The sequence below is a fragment of the Diabrotica undecimpunctata genome, chromosome 6 (genome assembly GCF_040954645.1).
Source record: "Diabrotica undecimpunctata isolate CICGRU chromosome 6, icDiaUnde3, whole genome shotgun sequence".
NCBI classification, from domain to species: Eukaryota; Metazoa; Arthropoda; class Insecta; order Coleoptera; family Chrysomelidae; genus Diabrotica; species Diabrotica undecimpunctata.
The window spans coordinates 32,465,170-32,492,614 of NC_092808.1; the positions used below are offsets into that span (position 1 = coordinate 32,465,170).

General features: G+C 33.6%; 1 protein-coding gene across 3 annotated transcripts in view; it reads left to right on the top strand.

The window, feature by feature from the left end:
- Positions 1-16,872, top strand: part of eas (ethanolamine kinase 1) — a 129,302-nt gene extending 112,430 nt beyond the window's left edge. For all 3 annotated transcript variants that reach the window (XM_072534571.1, XM_072534570.1, XM_072534569.1), the window contains exons 6-7: positions 9,781-10,000; positions 11,210-16,872. In XM_072534571.1, coding sequence (XP_072390672.1) covers positions 9,781-10,000; positions 11,210-11,282 — 293 coding nt within the window. In that variant the 3' untranslated portion in view covers positions 11,283-16,872. The remainder of the gene's footprint in view (positions 1-9,780; positions 10,001-11,209) is intronic.
- The last annotated feature ends 10,573 nt before the right edge of the window (positions 16,873-27,445 follow it).

Below are 27,445 nucleotides of genomic sequence, written 5' to 3' on the forward strand. Positions count from 1 at the left end.
AGTGGGGGAGGACTTTTTTAATAATATTATTACATTATTGTCATTTTTAAATACTTATGGATATTGCATTTTAATTTGTATTGTATTATTCTATATGGAATTATGTTGCACTGTATTGTAGTGTATTTTTTTATGTATATTATTGTCATTTTTAAATACTTATGAATATTGCAGTTTAATTTGTATTGTATTATTATATTGATAACAAAATAAACAATGAATTTTACTGCAGAGTATGTGTAAAAAAATTTTGCATTCAACTCATTTCATACATATATGAAAATAAAAATATACATTTTCATCAAAATATTGATTCAATCTTTCATTGTTAGTAAGTTGTTATTAATTCTGTTTCTCTTTCTGCTATGTCTTACCTATAGAATTACATATGTAATGATTGTGCAGATTGACTCGCAAATAAATTTATAACCGCGAATGCGTGTATAGAAGTGTAACTTCCACCGGCAGTCCCACTGGACTGCCACACCCGGTTTTTTTGCAGAGAAATCAAAAATACAAAGTTGTTATATACAAGCTGTATTTATTACTAGCTAAACCATAAATTTAACTGTTCATATACTATTATATTAATATTATATTAATTTCCATATTCCAAACAGACATTTTCATTATAAATTGATTTTTAGCATAGTAATTAAACCTGGTATTGCAAGAACTCTCATAACCTTGGATCTTAATCATGAGAGCGTCTATTTCTACCTAGAAGGCAATTGGATTCCGCTTAGAAGCATCTGTCAGAGGCATCTGACAAATCTTAACAAAACTTGATATTGTGCTGGCGACATTTTCCAATGCAAATAGATGATTTGATTCTGTTCTAAATTTTGATTATACCCGTTCGAAGATTCTTAAATGCAATTCAAATATTCACTCTCTTTCGGATATTTGAACGACGTGTATCAAAATCGTATACAGGGTAAAAGAAAAATGCTACACCACTATGACAAACTTCGTCTTCTTCTTAGGGTGCCTGTTCGTTCCGAACGTTGGCGATCATTCTGGCTATGATGACTTTGTTGGTTGCTATACGGAATAGCTGTGTTGAGGTCTTTCTATACCATGCTCTCAGGTTAACAATCCACATATTCTCCTTCGCCCTGGAGCCCTTTTTCCTTCAATTTTACCTTGCAAAATGCATTGGAGTAGCTCATATCTGCCTTGATTTCTCATTATATGTCCCAAATACTGCAGCTTACGGCCCTTCACGATGTTGACTAAATCCGCGACTGTGTTCATCCTCTGTAGTCCTTCTTTATTGGTGACTTTGTCTGTCCACGGTATCTTCAGGATCCTTCTGTATAACCATAGCTCAACTATGACAAACGCTTTATTGTAATTCGTAAAAATTATATGTCTTGGATTATATCTAGACGTACTTGGTAGAGTAACTCTACCCGTAAACATGCTCAGCGCAGTAGAGTAGCAAGTAGGGTGCATAGTACGTGGTAGAGTAGAGTGACTAGCAACATGTGGCAAAGTAACTCTACTCTACTACCACCACCACCGCCAAAATATCCACTCGCCTGCGCACTCTACCCATGGAACGCGGTCAATTCTGGTAGAGTAGAGTAGGTAGGAGAGTGCATAGGGACGCTGTCATTCCGTCTGGAGTTGTGTTTTGTGTAAATAGTGAAAATGAAGTTCACCGAAGATGAACTTCATTTCACTTTCACTTTAAAACTTGTAGAGATGTATGGCGAATACCAGTGTTTATGGAATTTAGGTAGTGTACACTACAGAAATAAAAGTATGAGGCAAGCTGCGGAGGATGAAATCGTCGAAAGAATGGCAAAAGGGGACTTTGGAGTAAACGAACTCAAGCAAAAAATTAAGAATATAAGGTGCACTTATAATCAAGAGTGTTTAAAAATACAAAAATCAAAAAAATGGGGTTCAGGTTCAGCCGATGTATACGTTCCGAACGTGAAATGGTTCACTCCTATGGAAGCAATCATGAAAGGTGCAAAAAGAAACAAGAAAACTGAAGGCTCACGGGCAAGTTACAGGTTTTTATTACTTGTTAATAAAAAATACAAAAAGAAATAAAAAATGTATTCTTATCAAGATAAAAGAGCTGAGGCCCCGTGTGTATTCCTTCTTTTAAGCCACCCTCTCTCGTCTACTCTTTTCTTTGTTACAAAGCGACCTCAGTTACAAATGCATTTGCAACAGTAGCTAAACAATTTTGAATCAAAAAGAGAAATCAAACGATTTCTACTTAGCGAAACCGAATTCAAATCTTAACTACTGTGTTTCCTAAAATTTGCGAAACAAACAGCTGGATGAATTACTCGGCAAGGGAATCTAAAATTGCATTCCACAAGCCGTTCATCCTAGTCAAAATTCGTAGTGAATTCAGTTTCTCGTACTTCCAACGAAGTAAAATCATAGTCAATACCGTCATTCTGTTTTGTTATTTACTTCGTTGGAAGTACGAGAAACTGAATTCACTACGAATTTTGACTAGGATGAACGGCTTGTGGAATGCAATTTTAGATTCCCTTGCCGAGTAATTCATCCAGCTGTTTGTTTCGCAAATTTTAGGAAACACAGTGGTTAAGATTTGAATTCGGTTTCGCTAAGTAGAAATCGTTTGATTTCTCTTTTTGTTTTTAGATGGCGTAGTTACGTCCGTATATAGTTATTTTAATAACTATTGTCTAGGACGGGAAAGATTTTTGTTTTGGTTCAGAGCAGTGACTATACCGTTCTGAAGAGACTTAAGGAGGTCGAAATACGTATCAACGGTTGTTGCTGCACTGTATCAAAACAAAAATCTAATACCGTCATTCAATTTTGAATCAATTTTCTTTTTCTTAAATTTATTTTATACTAAACAAACACCTACTCCACAGTATACTAGCATAAGTACTATACTTGTAACTCTCCTCGTGTGAACGGTATCAAGCCATTTTTGGTAGAGTAGCGAGTAGAGTCGACTCTACTCGCTACTCTACTCTCCTCACAACTGTACTCATGTAAACAAGTCTTAAGACCTTTTTTATAATGTCTACGATTAAAAATTTAATATTATCAAAATTGATTTAGATTTTTCCAAAAATACCGAGGTACTTCCTAAAATATTAGGCATATATTTGCACATCAGTGTATATTAAAAAATTTCCATCTTACTAAACATTTATAGGATTCTTGATAAATAAAATTAAATATAATCAAAAGGGGTCCACTTAGAGGTCAAATGTTATCTAAACAAGTCAAGAGATTAAAACGTATTCAGTGTATGTATCAAGTGTAGGTATTGACGTTTTCTGTATCATAAAGTCAATGTTTGGATTTGTCGGTTCAAAGGTGTGAATGTTACACCGAAACAGTTAGTATATATTTTATGCGTTAGAAGAAAGGATATTATTATTTATATTTATTTCATTCTTGGTCCAATAGATAGATAGCTTTAGATAGAAATTACGAAAGAACACTTTATCTATAAACCTGAATAATAATGACTCAAGTTATATTGATATTCGGGGTACTTACACTTGTTATTTAGGAAAAATTTGGAATTTCCACACATATAGAAATAATGTATACCAATCGAAGGAAAGATAATTTTGAGCAAAGTACTAAATGTAAGAAAATGAATAAAAAATATGAACTATCGTACAGTGAAGTAAATGCACAACAAAGAAGTTTTAGTTGAAATTATGATTCGATGAATGGCAATAATCTTGAAATGCAAAAAATTCAAACCATACGAAAGAAGAAAATTGCCTGCATCGTGGAAAATCTATATTCCACTACAGACTATATTCTCGAAGGTTCAGGATCAATAGTGTAATATTTTTGATCTTAGTTACAGCTGGTCTATAAAGTTTTCATTCAAAAATTCAATTTTTTTTCTTTCTAAGGACATTCTTATTTATCCTGAATTCTGAAACTACACATAAAGTTGTGAAGTATAGCATCTTACAATTTTTCTTCGAAGCCTTAATTAATATTTTTGCTTCAGATAAATTCTTCTTCTTCTGCATATGCCGTCCCTATTAACGGAGGTTGGCGACCACATTTTAAAAAGTTTCTCTGTCTTTTGCAACGTGGAATAATTCGTCTACAGTCATGTTTGTCCAGTCTCGAATATTTCGCAGCCATGACTTCCTCTTTCTACCTATTCCCTTTTTGCCATCGACTCTACCCTTCATGATGACCTGCAGAAGACTATATTTATCATTTCTTAGTATGTGTCCAAGGTATGCAGTCTTGCGTACTTTTATTGTTCTCAAGAATTTTTTTTCTCGACCCATCCTTCTCAGTACTTCCTCATTGGTGACCCTGGTGGCAGTCCATGGAATTCTCAACATTCTCCTGTATATCCAAAGTTCAAAGGCTTCAAACTTCTTAATTATTTGCGCTTTTAATGTCCATGTTTCTACCCCGTACAATAGTTGCGACCAGACGTAATATTCAACAAACTTCAGTCTCAGCGCAGTATTCAGATTTTTGTCACAGAACAATTTCTTGAATTTTAAGAACGCTGCCCTTGCCATTTCTATTTGTACCCTGATCTCTTGGTCTGGATCTAATTGTTGATGTAAGCTCCCAGATATTTAAATTTTGTCACTCTCTCTATTTGCTGTCCACCAAGAGTTAGTTGTTCATTATTTATTGGACTCCTTGATACTATCATAAATTTGGTCTTATCTGTGTTGATGTCAAGTCAATATTCCTCCATTATTATCTCTTGTTATGAGTGTTCTTCTTTGTCTGGTGTTGCCTGTAAGTTCTTTCACTTTTTTATGTAAGTTTGAGGTGTCATGTTTGTTGCTGAGTTCTTCCAATTCCTGGCATTCTTTGTTCATCCATTCCTCCTTAGCCTTTCTGATTTTATATTTGATTTTATTCTTGATGGTTTTATATTTATTTTCATCTTTATTTTTGTATTTTCCTTTTTCAGTTATTAGCTCAACTATTTCCGGTGTCATCCAGTCTTTTTTAGTGGTTTTCTCTTTTTCGCCTAAGACTTCCTTTCCCGCTTTTAGTATGGCTTTTTTCATATCTGCCCATTCAACGCTTCCTTCAGTTAATTTATTTATCTCTGCGTTTAGATGCTGTTGGCAGTTGTCGTCTTTTAGGTTTTTGATGTTTATTTTGGTGGTTTTAACTTTTTTCTCCGGTTTTCTGAGTTTAATGTTGACATTTCCTAGTAATAGATTATGGTCTATATCTGCGTCTGCGCTTGGATAGGTTTTTGCACTTTGTACTCCATTACGAAACCTTTTGTTAATCGTTATAAAATCTATTTGGTTTCTGATTATATTATTGGTGTTATCTTTTGGAGAAGTCCACGTGTATAATCTTCGTAAGGGTAGGTCGTAGTATGTATTTGTTATGACTAATTCTTTCTCCTGTCAGTACTGGACTAGTCTGTCTCCTCTTTCGTTTCTTTTACCTAACCCAAAATTTCCTACTATACTTCCAGTTTTTCCTCGACCGACTTTAGCATTAAAGTCGCCCATAATTATTTTTTTCTCCTGCTTCTTTATGTTTTTTGTTAACAGTTCTAAGTCAGCGTAGAATTTTTTGACCTCAGCATCATTGCTATCAGATGTTGGAGCATACACTTGGATTGGATTTATGTTTAAAGGTTTGGCTTTTAGCTAAAGTAGCATCATACGTTCGTTAAAGGGAATGAAATTTGTCACAAACTCTTTTAAATTATTGTTGATAATAATACCAACACCATGGCTGTGTTCTCCAGTGCTTTTGCCTGAGTAGAAAATAGTATTATTATCCTTGGTGTAGTTTCCAGACTTTGGCCATCGGACTTCTGAAAGGCCCAATACTTGTATGTCTAATCTCTCCATTTCTAGCATGACTGTTGTTAATTTTCCTGCTTCATAAAGTGTTCTTATATTCCACGTTGCTATGCGTTTTAAATCGCTTAGGGATCTAATGCAGTGGTTTCTCCTTGCCTTCTGCATCCTTATGCCGTTGATCTTGGTTCATCCGCCTTTGAGATCGATTTCTCAATCTCAGGACAAAAGAGTTCCCTATCACTTACCAACTCATCCGCCCGAAGCCGTTGGTCAGTAAGTGGGGGTTTGCTTATACCGGCAAACATTCGGTGATTTCGCAGTGTCACAACCGATTAAATCATAATTACCGCCTGTGATTATTCAGTATCAGACCGGTAAAGAGATTTTCTCAACCGCTCCGATCCTGTAATGACATAGCAGTTGCCCTATGCCATTCTCTCAGTTGATCCGCAGGTGTTTATTTGGCAAAGCCTTATTCACACCTGCCCCACACATCTGTAGGACGTTAACTATCAGCCATTGGGACGCGCCGTGTTGAGGTTGAGAACTACCCCCCTCCGAGTGTGTTTTCCAAGAAGTACTGAAGAGCCCCTACTCAATTCAGAACCCCTCCTTCTTGGAAACTACACCGGCACGGTCAGACAAATTGCATAGTGGATTTTTATGTAGGTACCTACTAGAGAGATATGCAATTTGCCAGGGGCAATAAGCGTTTTTCTAGCTGGGTGCTGTAGGTCCACAGAAGTTTTAAGACGGCTTTTATCTTCGGCCAATTCAATATAAGCCAATTCATTATATTCATCTTCCAAGTTGCTTGCATTTCGCGAATATGTTTTCTCTCCATAATAAACGTCGATCCAGATGCATGCTGAGGTATTTGTCGCTAAACGTCACATGAGTGGATTTAAATTCATTTGCGTTAATACCCCACCTTTTTAGCCATTTTTGAAATATTATTCTTGTAGTGCCTATCCGTTTCGGATGTTGGCGACCATCATGGCAATCTGTATTTTGCAAACTGCGGCTCTGAAAAGATTTGTGGTTGTTGTGTTAAACCACGTACGTAGATTTTTCAGCCAGGAAATTCTTCGCCTTTCTGGTCCTCGTTTTCCTTCTATTTTTCCTTGAAGAATTAGATTTTAGACCTTAGTAAGACTAATAGTTTGTAGATTTGTAATGAGATGATGTAATGTTTGAGAGTGTGGATAAGACAATAGTTTCTTTAGTTTGACTAGCAACCCTTCGTGTCATACCTTGTCGAATGCCTGGGATACATCAAAAAACACTGCAGAGCCATATCTTTTACCATTAAAAGTATGTGCTAATAAACATTTTTGTTTAAAATTATCTTAGCTACATTTTTTGCTTTAAATATTTTTTTCTACGGCGTACAGATTGTTGGTAAATCGATAGGGGGTTTAATAGTTTAACTGCCATGTGTACCAAATATGGACACAGGCAATTATAGTTCTCTGACATGTGTACATATAACGGACACAGGTTTTATCAGCGTTTCAGCAATGTGTCCGTGGCTGGTACACATTTACCGTGTATTTAAATAAGAATATCATTGAGTCTGGCGTAGAACTATGACATTTAAAAATATCCTGGGATTTTTTTAATTTTAAAGGTATAAGGGATATGAAAATGAAAATTAAATATACATCGACTATTTTTTTTATTTTTATAATAGTACAGCATATTATAAAATCAAAAGTAACGCAGAATGTATTATCTTTTAACTAGAAAATTAAGTACTGAGAGTCACTTTTGTTGTACATGTTTTAGTTATTTTTTTGTGAAAACATGGTTGACAAAGAAACATTCTAAACACATAAAAGGGCTGTCTTCACATCCGTTGCATACGCATGTTACTCGTTTTGTGTTTTTTACAGCATAAAATCGACCATGTAGTTCAGAGTTTTTTTGTAACAAATCGTGCATCTGCCTCTTTTATTCAAAGCATTTTAAGTAAGTTCATGTTTAGTTTGAACTTCTAGAGGAAGGGGTAGATTACTTCATTGAAGAACATCCTTCCTACATTACTCGAGATGACTGAACACGGGATGGCCCTGCAGAAGTATTGAGTTTTATGTCTCCTACAAAAAAATATCAATATATTAATCCATTTTCAGATATTGCTTACTGTATCTAAGCGCAAATCAAGGTTTTGTGTCAATTTAAATGATATATTTATAATACGTAAAACAAACGTAAATTCATTTGTATGAAGCCAATCTAATAGTAAAAAAATCGGATTATACAAACTAAAATTTTATTTAAGATTTTATTGAACAAACCTTTCCTCAAAATTTTCTTTTTTTTTTCGCTACAGGTTCATTGTCGGATTCACTCGTCAACGCTGCATCTTTAAAATCCTAGTCCGAATAATCAGAAAAATCATCACTCATGTTTATTTTTCTAAACTCCTAACTAACCGGCAACCTTTTCTGCTTCTAATTCTAACTCTAAATAACGGAGTTGTTTGTTATTGTGCGCTATATTAACTTTTTTCAATCGTGAAGTCGACGATACGGTTCCATCGGAAGGAAATTGCAAACTGAAACATCTTACACGTGTCACTCTCTTTCTTCTTCTTATGGTGCCCTATCCAATTAGTGGATGTTGGCGACAATTCTGGCATACTCCTCTGGGTCTTGTGTGGCTTTAAAGAGTGCGTGGGCATCGAGGTTTGTCCAATCCCTGTTTTTAAGCCATGAATATTTCTTTCTTCCGATGCCTCGTTTTCCTTCTATCTTCTTTTCCATAATAAGCTTTAAGAACTAGTACTTGAAATTTCGAAATATATGAGCCAGATAAGCAGTTTTTCTTATTTTTATTATTGGCAGCAAAGATTATTCTCTCTTACTGGAAAGATAATAGACTATTTTACCGTCAGTGTCCATCTGTGGTACACATAGCCTGCAACTAGACATTAGTAACAATTTCAGAATCGCAGGCCGCGTGCACCATATGAGGACACAGCAATTTTTACAAAAATAACCAAAAAACGAATCTGACTTTATGATTGTTTGCTAATGACAAACACAAATAGTGTAATTAAGAAAAAAAAATATTTTGGCCCAGAAGACCCGGTACAAAATTTACTATGAATTTACCTGGCAGTTAAAGTGTTAAGAGCGTAGGCGCAATTTCGGGCCAATGCTTTTTAAATGCATTCGTTTTTTTCGAATCCTGAGAAAACTAATAAGTATTTATGAAAAATTTAAACGAAGATTGAAAGATGAGGGCCGAAAGTCCCTGAAAACTTCTATAATGTTTATTTTAATAAGTTACAGGGGCGAAAAAGAGGAGAGAATTTAGTGTGATTTTTAATTTCAAATATCTCATTCAAAAAAACTTTTTGTTTATTCTAAGTAACTTGCGACCCTCGGTAGTAATATAATCTTTCATTCTGCGTTTAAATTTTTCAAAAATATTTATTAGTTTTCTCAGGATTCGAAAAAAATGAATGCATTTAAAAAGCATTGGCCCGAAATTTTGCGCCAACACTCTTAAGGGGGTAGGAGTGGCAAACTCTTTTGCATCTTTTTTGGGGTCACAAACACTCACATTCTCAACAAAACTCAGCTTATTCGTTTCGTTTTTAGAGGTCAAATCTCTGACACTATAACACATTTCAAAAGCTTCTCACAATACGAACTCTATACGGGCTTTTATTTATAGGTCATTCGGTCTCTGCAGCATTTCGTTACTTTTAATTTCATTTGGTTATGGTTTTTAAACTTTACTGTTAACATATTATGAGTAGATGTTAAAGAAAAAAAGCAACAATGCTTTTTTATTTATTAAAGTCTATATAAAATTTATAATATTAAACCTTATTGCATCCTTTTTTATATTCGATAACGTAAACATATACTATTGCGAAATCTAAATTCTACTAAAATAGAGTAACATTTAGATAAGAAAAGTAAAAGGTAATATACATACATATATAATAAAGTCATAATTTAAATATTTTTAGGTATAGATGAAATTGATTACTCCTTATATCCGAACAAAGACTTTCAAACAAAATGGATAAAGGTATATTTGAAGGAATATAATGGGCAAGAACCATCTAGTAAAGAAATTGAAAAAATGTACGTTCAAATAAACAAGTCTTCGTTAGTAACACATATCTTTTGGGGTGTTTGGTCATTGGTGCAGGCTGAACATTCCTCAATTAGCTTTGATTACATGGGGTAGGTATTTTAATAAAAATATTTTGTTACAGGTTATTCTATTATTCTACTTATTTATCTCATTGAACGCGAGACTATACACGCATGGATTTGCTCACACCAGTAGTTGTTGGTGCCCTGTAAAATAAAATGGCATGTATAAACAGTTACTGATGAGTACTGGCGAGCCGAAGTCCGAAAAGTGCACGCATTGTGCCAGATCTTCCAACATTTCATGCGTAAGTGACCATCGGCATTTTAAATTGAACTTGCACGTGTAAACCTTTGTGGTTTCGGTTATTTTAAATTGGAAAACCTGTTCATTTGTCTGTTGGTTAGGTAAAGCCGATCCTGCTGTACAGTCAACTTGCACGGGTCTTCCAGGCCGTGTTTTACTTGTCTTTTTCCAAGGATGTCCAAGGTTCGGAAACTCGGAATTTCACTAAAAGATTAATTTATTTTTATTTGGAAAGGTGCACATTTTTTAAGCCTCAACCACCGTATCTTAAGACAATTGATTTACCTACCTTCAGTGTTCTTTTTCCTGTTTGTGATTGGATCTTCTAGGAATTTTGTGCTCAAAAACTCTTCTCAAATGCCAAAGTTGTAGATATAAAAATTTCTCTTATAGTAGGCTATTGAAGTTGTGAGTTTGGAAAAAGGCGATGCCTTTTGAAGGTCAAATGTACAAACATATTTATCCTGCGAGGCTTCCGCGGTATCTGTTTTCAGGTCTGCGCGCGCTTGTTCTCCTCGCCTTAAGTACAGTTTTCTTTCTGTCTTTAAGTCGGATTTTTTTAAATAACTGGTCACAGTTGCTGCAAGTGTCCGTTGAAGGCGGTTCAAAGTGCAAGTTAAATTTTTGGCTGAAGACTTGGTAGTAATATTTTTCTTTCAAACGATTTCTATTCTCACTTTCACATTTCTTTTTTATAAATCATACATTTTTGTCATCATACAATGTTCTCATGGTCTTTTCTTTAATAGTGGTTTTGTGAGCAGGGAAATGACTTTAATATGGTTAACAACATCTGAGTCGTCAATTTTGTGACGCTGCTTTTCCCCTTGCGTCAATAACGGCTGTAACGACTCACAATTTAAATTAAAATGCGTAAAAGCATAAAAGCAAAATTGAAGGAAATGTGACGATTATGTTTAGTCATTAGGAACTGTTGCGTCAACAAAAACTCTGCAAAATCTCTACATTTATAACATTTTATTTTGTTTCAGGTACGCAGCTATACGTTTTAAAGAGTATTTCAGCAAAAAGGACCTATTTCTAAGTTTAGAGCTACCCAGCTGATCTGGAAGAATCTAGAATACATATTAAAATTTAGTGATATTGGATGATATCAAAAATATTTTTTGAAAATTAGACAAGTATAAAATGAGTTTATTATTCTAACAAATTAGAGTATCGGGAATAAATCTCACTTAAATGAGTAAAAAAGCAAACGTATGTTAGAATATTACAAAGTAGAAGAAGTCAGAATATATTATATATTTAAAATATTTATTATTATAAAGTGAGTTGTCATACTAAATTAATCCTGCATTTTGTTTAAATTATACTATGGAGAATGTACATTTTTGTAGGTAGCTGTATTTCCTATTAATATGCAGGTACATATAGTTAAAACTAGTGGTATATGTTTAAATATCTAAACACGTACATGAATTAACACATCTTAATACGTATAAAATATCCAACACTGTTTTTTCTTTCAGACGTGTAGAAAAGTAAATATTATTAGTATTACCACAATCGATTATATTAATTGTTCTTTGTTCTGTTTCCCTGTGTTCTTATTTAAATACCATACTTATATATTAAAGAAAAATCACGCCTTATTAATTTTTGTGTTTTGTTGGTGGTCCTGTGATTTAGAGTAGAGTTACGTCAGAAGGAATCCATAGCAACAATATATTAATGCGAATCAATGGTTCTAAATGTTATAAATATAGTTTTCTTTCTTTATTTTTTCTACAAATATTGTAGAAGTGACAATATTTCTTCATTATTTTCATTTAGGTTTGATCTTAGATGAGATTATTTTTCCCTTTTTTGCATGTTCTTGTATGTTTCTGGGTCGTTTTTTATTTATTTCTATTTGTCAAAATATTTTTTATGTTTTTCTCTACCATTTGATTGTTTGCTTGTATGAAGAAATTTGAAGACTACAGGGAAAAATCCAGATATGTCAAAATTTCATAAGACCGAGAAAAACGCATATTTAACTTTGAAGACCATAATGTGTCTTACATTGAAACGTATAATAAAACTCGGGAGTCAAAATTGATCCATAAAAACACATGAACGGCATTGCACTGTTTTTATTCAGAAAAATGTGTTACACTTTTTAAAAATCCAGGAAATTCTTGTCAACCGCAATTTGTCCATTGAAAGAACCAGCTTAGTCGTCTGAAACAGAAAATTGTCAATCTTTCAATAATGAAAATAGGTTTCATTTTGATTAGTATTTCTATTGTGAATGATAGGTAATAATAAATACAGCAAAACCTGTCAATAACGGTCACTAAAAATGACAGAACTATTGGCCGATATAAAAAGGTGGCCGCTAATACCAGGTTTTGTAGTCCACAAATTTTGGTTTGGGGAACTTTGAAACTAGCCGGCTAGTACAAGTGGCCGGTTTTAACAGGTGGCCGTTAACACAGGTTTTACTGTAACATGGCTCGTTAAAGATCCCTACCTCTGGTTGGAACACCAGGGCATTCGTCAAAATTTTCCGTTGGTGGAAGCGTGCTCCGGGCGTCGGTGTTTAGTTTTAATCGCAGAAGTAGATCGACGCCGACGTTAAATAAAGAAATAAAAAAAGAGTAATTATAATAATAATAATTTACCTGTTACGACTAATTATAAGGTAAGACGGAGAAAAAGTCCACAGCTGCAGGACCACAGAATCTCATAAGGCTCATTAAATCGCTGTGCTTGGCTTTTGAAATTGCGAGGGGTCCTGAAACAACATAAAGGGACTAATATTATAATTTTTTGTGATACTTTATACCCTACCTGAGTAGGCTGGTAATGGTAATTCAAATTCTCCATTCTTCAACTCCGTAGTTGTTAAGGTCATTCGTTTCTTCAACATGCTTGAAAATAATGGTCCATTGTAAGAAGATCGATGATTTATAAGTCGACTGTGCTCTGATGTGGCAACAACCTCTTTCAAAACTTGAGTTTTGAAAGTGCATTTTGGAACATACTTTTTGTCCAAAAATGATTTCCAGTCCAAAACTATTTTTCGTGTTACTTTCACGACGATGAATGGAGACGGCTTTACGCGGGACCCCTTGATCATGTCTCTAAACCTTTTGGTACTTCAAAAGGCATTTTTAGATTCCACAGTCCAACATTCTTGTCACACTCTAAGTATGAATGTCCACGGATGGGATATGTAATTTTTATTTCACGAAGCCCATGGATTTTGTTGTTTACGATATAATGTATGAATCGGAATATTGTGAAATTAATGTGTGAATAATGCGCACTTTTTATACCTGCCTGTTTATATTTTTACAAGAAACAAAAAGAGTCTTTCTATTACGTTATGTTATATCAATGCATAAATGTCTTGTTGAACATTTAGTCATTCAGAAAAATAATTATATTCGATATTCACAAATGTTTGTTCTTACAAATTAATAGATAATTACAGATAATTTTTAAATCAATCCAACGCTATCTACCATGAAACTTGTGACATATCTGGTTCTTTCACTGGACGCATGGACAAAGCTGGTTTTTTCCCAGTACCCCGAAACTTTAAAGTGTAATTACTCATGACAAGACTACTTTTTACCCTGTACGATAGCTCTAAAATGTGCTTCTCCGCGTGTTCTATACCATAGAATAGAAATCTGAAATTTTGAAAAAAATTGACATGTCTGGTTTTTTCCCTGTAGTCTTCATTTTCTTTATTCTATTATTTTTAAAAGAAAATTTCCGCCTATTTGATTCTACGATCTTTTTATAAGTTCACTTTTGATGCTCTGTCCTGCATTTCATTTTCTCAAAATTTTTGTTTTAATCTGACGTCATACATCCTCATTAGGTGGTTATTCTATCCACATCTCTGGAGCCTACTCAATATTGTGATAGATTCTGAAATAGATCTTGATGCGACCATGATCTTTTTAGAAGTTCATAACAGTGGCCACCCATATTGTTGTGTCCATTCATGTAAAATAGTCTTTTACACGAAAGGACACAGCAGTGACATTACATTTGGTGTAAAAAAATAATAAAAAACAAAAAAATATATATATAACACATAGTCTTATCATCATTTGTAGATAAAATCGGTTCTCGTATCGTTGGCACTAACAAAAATGTTTATGACTTTATTTAAATTACGGTTTTTTTTATCAATTTCTTTTTACTATTGGAATTGGTGTGAGTCCCTGTTGATTCATTATACTTTTTAAAAATGTTTTTACGCCTTTTAAAGTTAAACAACTCCTTTCACGTTGTACAGTTGTTAGTTGAATTGTTGGTATAAGAGTACTCAATTTATAAATGTCTAATAATGGTTCATCAAGTTTTCCTTTAAAAAATTTAACATACTGCTTTCAATTTTCATGGATCTGATCGTTCTTTGAAGTTTTCCTGTGACAAGATATTCTTTGTGGAAATTGAAACTACTTGATGCCAACACATTCAATATAACCTTGAAAGAAATCTATCTTTTACCTGAATTAAAATAACGTCGCATGCTTTTTCTGTAGCAGCTATATGGGTACGACCAATATCCTTGGCATATCTTAGACTTTTTAAGTTAGTTTCTACAATTTCTTTCGTAACATAATAATTCAGTTACATTCTTACTTTTACCTTTTTAGTTTTAAATGCAGATATATTTTTATGCCAGTGACACTAGCAGTGCAAATATAAAAATATCTAAGAAGCAGTTGCTCCATTGATAGTTTTGGTAAGGTTAGCTAAATCATTGATTGTTTCAGGGCATTCAATGAGGTAATTTTATTTTCATATTTAGTAGAAACATCTTGAAAGTTCCATAGGGTAGGTGTCTGCCTTGGCAAGAGGCGTTTAATGATGCTATCTAGTAGGTATCTCCTTTCGGTTTGCAGACAATGAAAAATAAGTTTCAATATCTATTTCGGTCAGCAAAAAATATTCACTTATTCCAGATTTAGCCATACGGCTCACACTCCCTCTAAGGGGAAAATTCACTCATCCCAGATACCTACGGTATCAAAAGGATTGAGCTCTGGTGGGACTCTTTCCATGTTATCGAGTCCTAGGTGACTTGGTATGTCGGTGTATCTCCCAAAAATTTTCGTACGCATCTGGACGTCGAAAGTAACACAGCTTTCTGCATAATCTTATATATATGTTCATTTAGACCCAGCTTTTTTATGTTTTCTAGAAGGCTCTTCGGGATGACTCCAGTGGTAGAAAGAATAATAGGTATCGTCTGGGTACTTTCCATTCTCCATTGTCTCCTGATTTGTATTTCTAGATCTCTGTACTTGGCGATCTTTTCGTTGTATTTAACACGTAAATTATTGGTGTTGGGTATCGCCACATCAATTGCCAAGTGTTGTTTGCCTAGTATTCACTTATTATTATTATTATTATTTATTATGGCATTTGATAATTGTTCAGGCAAATGCTCCTCAGATCTAGTGTAGCCCCAGAACCTTTTAAGATATATTACCACAGTCTTAAAGTTATAACCATTTATTAGATGATGACTTTTATCTGATTTTTAATTTCACTATTACAGAACAAAGCGTAACATGGTGTTCAGTAAATCCTTTTGAAAGGTTTTGGAAGTGACACTAAAAACAATAGTATTTTTTCAAGTATTCTTTCATACTTAAATCTAATTTACTTATAAAATTGAGAAATTCACGGAAAAGATCTGGATTACTATAATTTGCAGTTCTATCAGGACCTCGGAGAGCTAATTCAAAAGCACTATATATTTGGTGCAATTAATTAATTAATTTCAAATATGTCTCTTTTATATACATTTTTTTATTTTGATACTCACGTTACGCACTATCATGTTAATTTCTTATATCTGTTTTTCCCAAAATCCTAAATTCTAAATTCATATGATTTTTAGTATAATCAGCATGCTTTGTGAATTTACAACTCCTCCAGCTGTATGCTTAATATAACAATTAGCAATACACATTGCTCCTTTGTCCCTTTATTATCCCTTACTAATATCCGCCATTAATATATATATATATATATATATATATATATATACATATATATTGCATAATTTCCGAATATTTTCAAAAATAAATGATATTCCTAATGAGTCGTATAGTTTGGACTTTGAGCAGTTCTTGAGGGGCACTACACTTTCTTGTTTTTTTCCTGTATGGGGCTTTTTCAAGCTATGTATAGTTATATTTCAGTTGAGTTTATACAAAGATCAATATATATATATATATATATATATATATATATATATATATATATATATATATATATATTGATCTTTGTATAAACTCAACTGAAATATTACCAATGCCAGTGTTTTAAGTGGTAATATTTCAGCATTTTGGTGATATTTATTAACAAATCATCTCCTGATTAATACAATGAAAGCTCACTAAAGGTAAAATGTTAATAAAATATTTATTTCCTAATATTTGAAAGGTATTTTTGTTTCATCCCCAAAAGATTATATTTTATTGTACACGTTATTTTTAAATTAATACGTTCAGAATGTTAGCATATCTGTATATAATTTGTTACATTCTGACAAACGATAATATATTATTGACCATTAAGAGATTAATTTTATATATATCGAATATTTTATCATGTTATTTTGCTAAAGTTTGTTTAATCTTATTATGTTAATAAATTTATTTTTATTATATTATACTGCGTGTTTTATTTTGGTGCTTCTTTTCTGCTTCATATTACCATCTTTTTCTTGGTCTAGGTACTCTTCTTTTATCACCCATGTCTGCATTTTTTAATATCGTTGGTATTATTTCTTCTTTAATTCTTTATAAACGTGCCAACCTCTCAATCTTAATGCTTTTACAAATTCTGATATCGCAGATGATACCTACGTGATAAGATAAACGTAGGGGATATGACGCACAATTCGGGTTTTTGGCAGATCTCAAACGGTAATACCGATAACAACATGTTGATTAGTGTTTATGACATCTAGTACTATCAGGTACTCACAGCATAAATTCTAATTAAATTCTACAATAAGAATTATTATAATTTAAAAACAAAAAAAGTCAACTTTTGCGTCATATTCCCGACAGGGGAGAGGTAATATGACGCACTAGGTGTTGGGGATATGACTTATGGGAAATTACGTGTAAACCAAAAATAAAAACTCAGAGTAATTAACTTTGCAACTTTTAATGAAATGAGGTGAAATAAAACTGTCTACACAACTTACATGGTGTTCGGGAATTTAACAACAAAATTGAAGTGTCCACGACGAACATTAGGTTTTGGCAGGATTTTCTTAATTTGTTCCATTTTGACAATGCCGATGTCTTCAGCAAATGGAAGGATGAACTGAAGCTTTCCTTTCTTCATAAAGTTAACTTCAACGCCATCATTTTGATGCTAATGACTACGCCCACATAATAGAATGGCTTGCTCTTTCCTGGAAACTCAACCAATACGTAGTCGTCGACGTTAACACTTTCTACACATTGTAGGAAATCTTCCTCATCTACAATTTCATCATCGGAGGATTTTTCGTCCCACTCGCCTCCAGATGATGATGGCAATTTTTCTTCTAGTAAGATCTTCTTTTTTGCTGGCTTTCGAAGCTTAAATGTCTTCTCCTGCTTTGCAATTTTGATTGCTCGTTTGGCCTTCTTAGGAAGGAACATCACATTTTGGTACTGGTGACACAATTTGTAGAAGTTTCGTAGGAGTTGCTTTTGTAGTTTTATGAGAATGTGGGTCAGTAGGCTTCTTCTTTGGAGTATTAAGTGAGAGTGAACCAGATGTGCTGGGTTGAGGATCCAAGGCTGAGCTGAACACTTTCGTCGTCCTTGTCCATAGATTTGGACTCCAAGGTTTCTTGTAGGTAAGCGTAATCATAGAGGAGGGCGCGAATGGAAACACCCCGCAGGCCCGGAAGCCTGCTGAACCCGTAGACATTGTTGCAGCTTGTCACCAGGCTTTCTGTAGAAGTTGGCCGAAGTGCCTGCGTTCTATCTTCCTTCGTGTGTGGCGTAATAATGAGTTGTGTGGCTGGGTAGGCAAAGAAAGTGGACATAATTTTCCAGCGCTATCTCTAATATGTTCGGCGAGTTAGTGTGAGATCCGTGTCCGTTGAGCAGTAATAGGCATGTACCAGCTGCCTTCCTTGGAATAAAGTGGTTTTCCAGCCAATTTTTAAAGATATCTTCATTTATGTAGGCTGATTTTCCCCCATCATCACTTCAGAACCTTCTTCTTCACATGCCATACACCAAAGTGCGTAGGCGACTATCTCATTACTAGAATTCTGTTCTTGGCGGCGTGACACAGCTCGCCTGTATTGTGTATTCCTGTCCATTCTTTAATATTTCTTAACCAGGATAATTGTTTGCGGCCGGCTCCTCTCCTACCTTCGATCTTTCCTTGTAGGATTAACTGAGGTATTTCATATTTTGCTCCTCTCAATATGTGCCCAAGGTAACCAATCTTGCGTTTTTTAATTAATTTAAAGAGTTCTCTTTCCACGCCGGCTCTCTTAAGGACGTCATCGTTTCGAACTCTATCCACCCAAGGTATGCGCATCATTCTTCTTAATGACCACATTTCAAATGTTTCAAGTTTGTAGATAGATGTTTTTTTCAAAGTCCACGTTTCCATGCCATAAAGCAAGATGGACCATATGTAGCACTTGACCATTCTGTAGCGTATTTCGAAATGTAGGTTTTGATTACATAGAAGCGGTCTGAATTTTACAAAAGCTTGTCTTGCCATTTGTATTCGGGTTTTTATCTCTTGTTGTGGATCCGATTGGTCATTGATTGTGGTGCCAAGGTATTTAAAAGTTTTCACTCGTTTTATGCGATCGTCACCTATGCATATTATCGGGTTTTCTGGAGGGTTTCTGCTAATGACCATATATTTCGTTTTCAAAATGTTGATTTTGAGGCCATATTTTTTACCTATGCTATTCACCCTATCAAGTAATAACTGCTGATCTTCCAATTTATCAGTTATAATCACTGTGTCGTCCGCATAGCGTAGGTTACTAATTGGTATGCCGTTCACCTTAATGCCTAATTCCGTGTCTTCTAATGCTTCCGCAAATATATTTTCAACATATAAATTAAAAAGCATCGGAGAGAGTATGCAGCCTTGGCGGACACCTTTCCGGATTTCAAATTCATCCGTATATTGGTCTTGATCAATCCTCACCTTTGCCATTTGGTTCCAGTATAGATTCTGAATAATTCTGATCTCCTTCTGGTCAATGTTGGCCCTATGTAGTAGTTCCATCATGATATCATGTTTAACATTGTCAAATGCCTTCTCGTAGTCGATGAAGGTGAGGTAGACATCTTTTCGTTGATCTAAACAGTTTTGTATTAAAGTGTTCAAACATAAAATTGCCTCTCTTGTTCCTAGTCCTCCCTTAAAACCGAATTGTGTTGACCCGCTAAGTTCTTCTAGTATCTTATACATTCTTGAGTGTAATATCCTAAGAAAGAGTTTCAGCAAGTGACTCATTAAACTGATTAAGCGGTGTTCATTGCATTTTGTGGCATTAGCTGTTTTTGGGATCATCACAAAGGATGACTGCAGCCATTCTCGCGGAATGTATAGTACATCCACTAATAATTTTCCAACATAAACATGTCTTATTCTGGTATCAAAGAGACCGCCTTTCAAATCAAGGTTGTCAGACATATTTCCTAAAATTCCTAAGGTTATATTTAAAAAATATTCTCTATTCTCTATTCGTTATTATTCAATTGCTAGTCAACGAACGACACTCTTAAAAAATAATATGAACTTATTCTCAAAAATATATATATAAATTAATTAACTAGGTACTAATATTTACATGGACTCTTCACTAATGAATTAAAGCAACCGTGAACTTTGTATATATTACTTATATTCTAAGTAATTTTCGAATATTGGCAACATTGTAGTCTGGAGAGAATTTGAACGTTCGACGTTGCCCTGTTGGTGAATTTAGCGGTAATACTTTTATAGATATAATGATCGACTTTTAAGAAATCAGACAACTTTTAAGAATCCAAGTTCTCAAAAACGGTTTCAAGAATTGTATTATTTTTTTCCAAATTTCATTGATTTTATACCTTACCTGGAAACATGAAAAATTGCAGATATATTAATAATGGTATTAAGGTTATATTCACTAATTTTAAACTCATGCATTATGGCGGCAACAGCGCGAAGCGCAAAGCCGATAATTCTAATGAACACCTGTTGTCTGGCTAGGCGACACCCTAAAATATTTCCTTTTGCAGAGGCGGGGGCTTATAAGGTATAGGTAATATAAGTTATAAGTAATATTATATTTTTCTAGGATGACATTTTTTAAGATGCATCAACTTCTGTGTTATCAATAAATAATGACAATTATGTTAATGACAGCTCTGAATTAAAAAATAAAGATTTGCACGTACAATCCCAAAGAATAGTTTTAAATATGTATGAGTGTTTGAAAAAAGAAAATATTGGGATGGCTGATAATGCAATTGTTTCGAGAATTCATGTATTAAAAAAATCGGGTATAAGACGATATATACAATTATTAAATTAGGCACAGTTACAGATCATTCCTTAAAACGAAAGCGACCAAATAAAAAATTGGGTAGGATTGACACTGCTGCAAAAGACGTTATTCAGGGAACAGTTTACAATTTTACAGGCACACTGACGATTCTTTTCAGTCCTTCTAATTAATTTCTTTACAGCTATCGCGATGCATCTTGAACACTAGTATTCATTATTATACAGTGTGTCGCATTTAAGATGAAGACAACTCTATATATCAGCTACTAAAATACATACAGATTTGATATTTTGCACAGTCATACATGTTGTTAGTGCACATTTTTTTAAGATAGTCATCTGAAATTTAAATTTTAAACGCGGCTTACTGCGAATCCACAAACAGGGTAAATTTTCGATATTTTGCTTCGCGTTAGAGAAATCGGAAAAACTTATTTGGAAAAGTTGTTCCACTTATTGTAAACGCACATACCAAATTTCATGACAAAATTCGCAATTTTAGTTTTTCAGTATTATTTGTAATCTCGATCCTAAATCTACAATTGGCTGTCTAAAGATGCATCTCGGGACAGCCAACTGTCCGTTTTAGAATCCTGACTACAATTGAAGAGCTTATTTCCAAAGTGTCTTACATCCATATAATGAAATCCATGAAATTACAGATTTTCATACAAATTTAACATACAAATTATACAATTTTACAATTTTCATATGCACTTTTAAATGGTAAATAAGAAGTTGTTTTGGTACATATAACTTTATTCTAGACTTGAAGAAATCTATAAAGTTTAAAAAAAGAAAATTTAAAAAATCGAAATTTTGGATTTAAGACACTGGAAATAAGCTCTTCAATTAATGAAAAAAGTAAAAGTGCGAATTTTGACATAAAACTTTGTTATGTGGGGTTAAAATAATATTTGGAACATCTTTTCCAAATAACTTTTTCAGATATCTCTAACTCGAAGCAAAATATTGAAGATTCACCCTGTTTGTGCATTAACAGTAGGCCGTGTTTAAAAATTAAATTTCAGTTGACAATCTTAATTGCTGGATAGACAATGTTTTAAAATTTTCTGACAGAATGAGCCATTATTTACAGATAATTGTAAAAAATATTATGGTTTATGTAAAAACTAAATAATAAGTCCAATATTCTTATAAATCACTAAAATTAACAAGCTTTAATTTGAAAGAATTAATTTGTTATTTATTCGGTGTTGTGAGCCCGCTCCCATTTGAAAAAAAAACTGATTCCGTCCTTTGAAGAGTCCTATTCAAAAATGCCCCGTTTAAACAAATCGAAGGTTAAAGGGTGCCGGACATTTTTGCCGGAAACAATTCAAATTCAAAAGATCACCTTTTTCTGCTACGGAAAATATTGCTCCGATTTCTCACCAAAATCAATGTTGATACTTTAGTTTAGATACTCTTGAATCTCAAAAATACTCATTTACATATTTTTCAAGCCTCGAAAATGCATATTAGGTATCGCATTTTTCGGATTTTAAATCGCTTATATCTCCAAAACTATTAACTTTTGAGAAAAATGACATAGATCTTATTTAGAGTCACCCAAAAACCTAAAAAATATTTTTTGGAGCACAAAAGGTGATATTTTGAATTTGTTTAAAAAATTGTTTAAACAATTTCTGCCCAAAAATTGAGAAATTTTCCTGAATATAATTATGTAAAAATTAATAAAAATTATATGATTTTTCTTGAAATATGCGTTTGATAACTGATCCCTTTTCTTAATTTCCACGCCAATGGTCGGCATCGACATCAAAGAACCTCAAAAGCCGACGCTTGGCAAATTGACAATGGAAAAAGTATAACCAGTATCATAAATTCTATTGAACTTCAGAACCATTAGGCATATTATCGAGCCACACTTGTTGTTTGTATACACCTTAGAACACTACGTAGGGAGGTAAAAACTTCCCTCTGCATTACAAAAGGCAACAACTGTCACTGTCTCTCCTTGTTCTTTTGATTGCCGCACTTGCTGCCTTACTGCCTTTGGCCGCTATAACTTCTTGCGGACTGTTGTTCAATTGCAAACCTGACTCATCTACATTGTAAATATTTCCGGGTTTGTTCAAGAGGTTTAACGATTCTAACGTCTTTTTTAACAAATTAAAATAATCATTCACTTCTTCCTTTACCATGCCATCCGCGCGGGCCATAGACATTCCTAGGGCCTTTCGAATCGCTAATGATGGCTTCCGTTTGAGAAATGCTTTAAGCCAACCCCTTTCTGCTTTGCGTTTCTCTACATTGAAGTGGCCGTAGGAAACTCGGCTCATTTGTTCAGCCAGGTTGAAAGCCATTCGGCAAAGGGCATCCCTTGTTGGCGCGTACCCTGCAGCCTGCAATCTCTTGACATGAAGCACTAATTTTTGTTCTGCGTCCAGGCCAAGGGCAGGAGGTTGTTCTAGCTTACTTTTAATGCTGTTCTTTGCTTTGAGTCGGAATCGTAGCGTTTTTTCCGGTATATCATATTTTTTAGCCGCACCCCTAAATGAAGAGCCGTCTGCAACATCCTTGAAAGCAGCACGAAGCTATTAAGCAGCACTGAATTATTATTTACAAATATATTTTCCTAAAAGTATCTTCTACTTATCGGCATTACAGGGACTAAAGCCTTAAGAATAGCTTTTTTTTTCTTCTGGAATTCCTCTCTGGAATTCGCATAATTTTTTTTGCAAAAAGTCAAGTTCGGCGTCAAAGTTTGTTTCGAAACATAGTGTTTTTGATCCTTTTTTAAATTTCACTTTTACAACTGAATTTATCTGAAAATTTTTCAAGGCATCATCGTTTTTTCTAGTGGCTCTTCTTTTTTTTCTCCCATTATGATTTTTCGACCTTTAAAACTTCTTAAAGCTTTTCTTGAGAATTTGATTACATCTTTCAAATCATTAATGAGTATGAAGCTAAACAAATTCTGCGAAATAAAAAGAAACTCTTAGGAAAAGCAAAAACAAAAAATGGATCTATTGTTGATGATAAGACACCAATGCAAGTTAACTTTTTAAAAGATTTGTGATCTAAGTTAGAGATTAGAAAAGAAAACGGCGAACAAAATTTAACAATAAAATACATAAGTAGTATACTAAAAATTACTCATTTTCGACAGTAATATTTAAAAAACTGGCTTTTGCGACTGGCTCTGCTTTTATACCAATTTGGCTACACTACATTCTAAATTTAATGAACTTTTATGTTACATCCAGGATTTAAAACCTAAAGTAATACTAATAACCGAGACTTGGTTAACACACAATGATTCTGACAATTTACATACTATAGATGGATACTCTCTTTACAGATATGATCGCAGCAGTCGAAGAGGGGGAGGAGTGTGCATTGTGTCTTTAGAAATTTCTGAAACTTTTTCTGTTTCTCATCTGGATATTGTTGTTCCTAACATTGAATTTTTATGTTTAAAAATTTCTCTTAATTCACTTGTTATTCATTTGGCGTGCCTATATCGTCCAGGTAGTACTGTCCTAGAAGATGACCAAATCTTGATCGAAAAAATGGAACTCCTTTCAAACCTTAAAAACCTTGTCTTATTTGGTGTCTTCAATTTTACTGATATCTCTTGACCTTTGCCAGTTGTAAGCAATGACCTAACAAATGCGAGAAACATTTTTATAAACTTTGTTCAAAGTTATAACTACACCAATTGATTATGAATCCAACTCGTTTCAGAATAAACAATTTGCAATCAACGTTAGATTTGGTTTTTACAAATGATAACCAATTGTTTACAGAACCGGTGATATGCACTCCTGTGGGCAATTCCGATCATGTAGTTATCACAACAAACATACAGTTTATTACTGAATATAATCATCTTGGTGAAAATACAGTTATACATGAAATAACACATTTTGAAATCCTCTCTCTCCAATTGCGTGATGTTAATTTGCCGTTACTACTGGGAAGTCTAGATAGAGATAAGTGTGTAGTTTTACATTTGGGAAAAAATAACCCGCGTTTGTCTTATTAGATAGACGGGCACGTACTGGATATTGTAACCTTGGTGTTATTTGACAATTACTGAAAATTTGAGTTAGTCGGAGCATATTTCAAACATCACTAAAAAAGAGAATAGTAAATTATACCTACTTAATAAAACTTTGACAAAAATATCCTTTTCGGGTTCTATTCGTTTATATAAAACTTATGTCCGACCCCTACTAGAGTACTTTGGAACAGTTTGGTGCCCAGAATTAGGCTCAGACGAAGGCCAGATTACCCATAAAGGATCACCTTCCGAATTTTAAACTTTGAATATGGAAAGCTGTAGCATTTGTTTATTACGTGGACACAGTTTGAAACTGAAGAAGGAATCCTTTTCATGCACAAGGCGCCAACATTTTCTGTGTATTTTTAGTATATGGAACAGTCTCCCAACGGAAATTATAAATTCCCCAGTTATAAATTCTTTTAAAAACCAACTAGACTGTTACATGTTTGTAAACTGAACAATACTGTATACAATTTACTAGTTCATAGTTTATTTGCGTAACTAATTATTTTGTAATGTACTATTTCATTTTTCTTGTAAATGGGCTTATGGGTCTTCATGATCCCAGCCCTTATTAATATGTAATAATAATAATAATAATAATTAAAATCGTACACGTTCTCAACTTTATATATTTTCATTTCTTTCAATATTTCCACGGACCCCATCCGCTGACATATGTGTGTCCTTTTGTTAAATATTTTATAGTTATTTCGTTTTCTAATGAATCTGGACAGTTGAAAATCACAGTCAATGCCGACAAAAATAACTAAAGTAATCAACCACTACTAGATAATTAGACCCCTCAAAATTTAAAATATCTGCACCTATTTTATAGTAAGGGATATCTGATTAATCATGCTGAATAAGAGGTTCTCTCTGAGGTTTCCTTAGACTGATTTTAGGCATATTTTACACTTTTCAACAAAATATGTTTATGTTCAACATCAGAACTCAAATCTGGCCAATAATAGAGCCTGTGCCCTTGCCTTTTTTTTCTCAATACCAAGATGAGCACTGTTGTTGACTTTGGCCATGATTGATTTTCTTAACGACCTTAAAATAATCATTTTTCATTGTAATACAAAACACCATTATTACAAAATATATTTTCTTTTATTTTGAAAAAAGTTTCACCTTCCTGCGGCTGTCCCAATCAAAAACGCGGTATCCAACAATTTCTTTTTAGTATAGAGTGTAACTTAATTTTTCTCTATTATGTTTTAGGTTTGAAATCCCCTTAAATCACTTAATTTTGAAGTTTTTTAAAAGTAAACACAGTAATTTTCTAATTTTAAAATAAAAAATACATTATCTCTTGTATAGAAGTATATGCCAGATACTGTGTTTTTAAATAACATCTTCACTTAAAAATGCTTTTACAAACACTGGGTAGATACTGGGGTTTTCAGTTCAAGAAACCAACGAATAACCTCCAAAAAAGTTGTTTGTGTACAGTCGTGTTGTGACAAAAATTTGCTTCAAAAGTATTAAAACATGTCGCGTAGTTATCCAAGTCGGCGTACCCGTCTCATACTGTCAATGATAAGCAGTAATACTGGTGTTAACGACGGTGAAAAGAAGCCAAGCTATGCACGGTTAGTTTTTTGTGCATGATCAAATAGTTTTTATTTCACATTATGTACTTTCACCCTTAGTTTTATTGTCATATATTTTGCAGTTATTACTCCTGTTAACAGTAACCTGACTAAAAGTTAGTTAAAAATGAATACCCTGCTGTAATTTTATCTACTTTTACTAGAATATATTAAAAAACCTCAAACCTTTTGGTAACTCATAGTTAAAAATTATATAAAAATTACATTTTTCCACCAACTTCAAGCCATGAACTCGAGTCAAAAACAGAATCATGTACCTACGTAATTAGAACCGATTTGAATGCAAATATTGGTACTTTTTCCGCAATTACTTTTTGTACATTATAATTGCACGAAAACTTTCACATTTATAAAACAAACTACGTACAAGTATTTTTGTTTTAGAATCCAAAAGAATTTAATACAAGAATTCAATTATGAATCTGAAAGTGATGAGGATGACAGCATTGCTGATCCCGATTTTCTGCCTGATGAAACTAAACTTTTAAGGGAAACTTTTACAGAACCTAACGTGACCAATGAAAATATTAAAACTAACGAGTAGGAAGTGGATGACAGCTGCAGAGAAGAGTTTTACTTACCTACTTTTCAAGAACTTGACGTAGCCAATGAAAATACTGATATTGACATCTGGGAAATAAAAACTCAAGAACCTGACGTGACTAATGAAAATATTAACGAGTGGGGGATGGAAACAGACGACGGAGCCATACATCATGTGAACGCAGACACTGAAATAGTCTTGGCACATCCTGAAGCAGATCATGAACCAGTAGTTAAAAGAAAAAATAAAGAGACCTAGTTTAACAGACGAAGATAAATTTATGCGAGATACAAAGAAACATCCAATGTTATCTCCTTGTTCACAGAAATTTAAAGATATTCAATATAAAGAAATATTTTAAATATAAATATGCTTTTGGGTTTTCAGAATTTGAATTTCTTATCATTCTGGCTATATTGCACTTATAATTGTAAAAGCTTCCGTAAATATATATAAACATTGCGAAATACTTTCTATATTTATTTTCTGTTATGAAGATTTATATTTA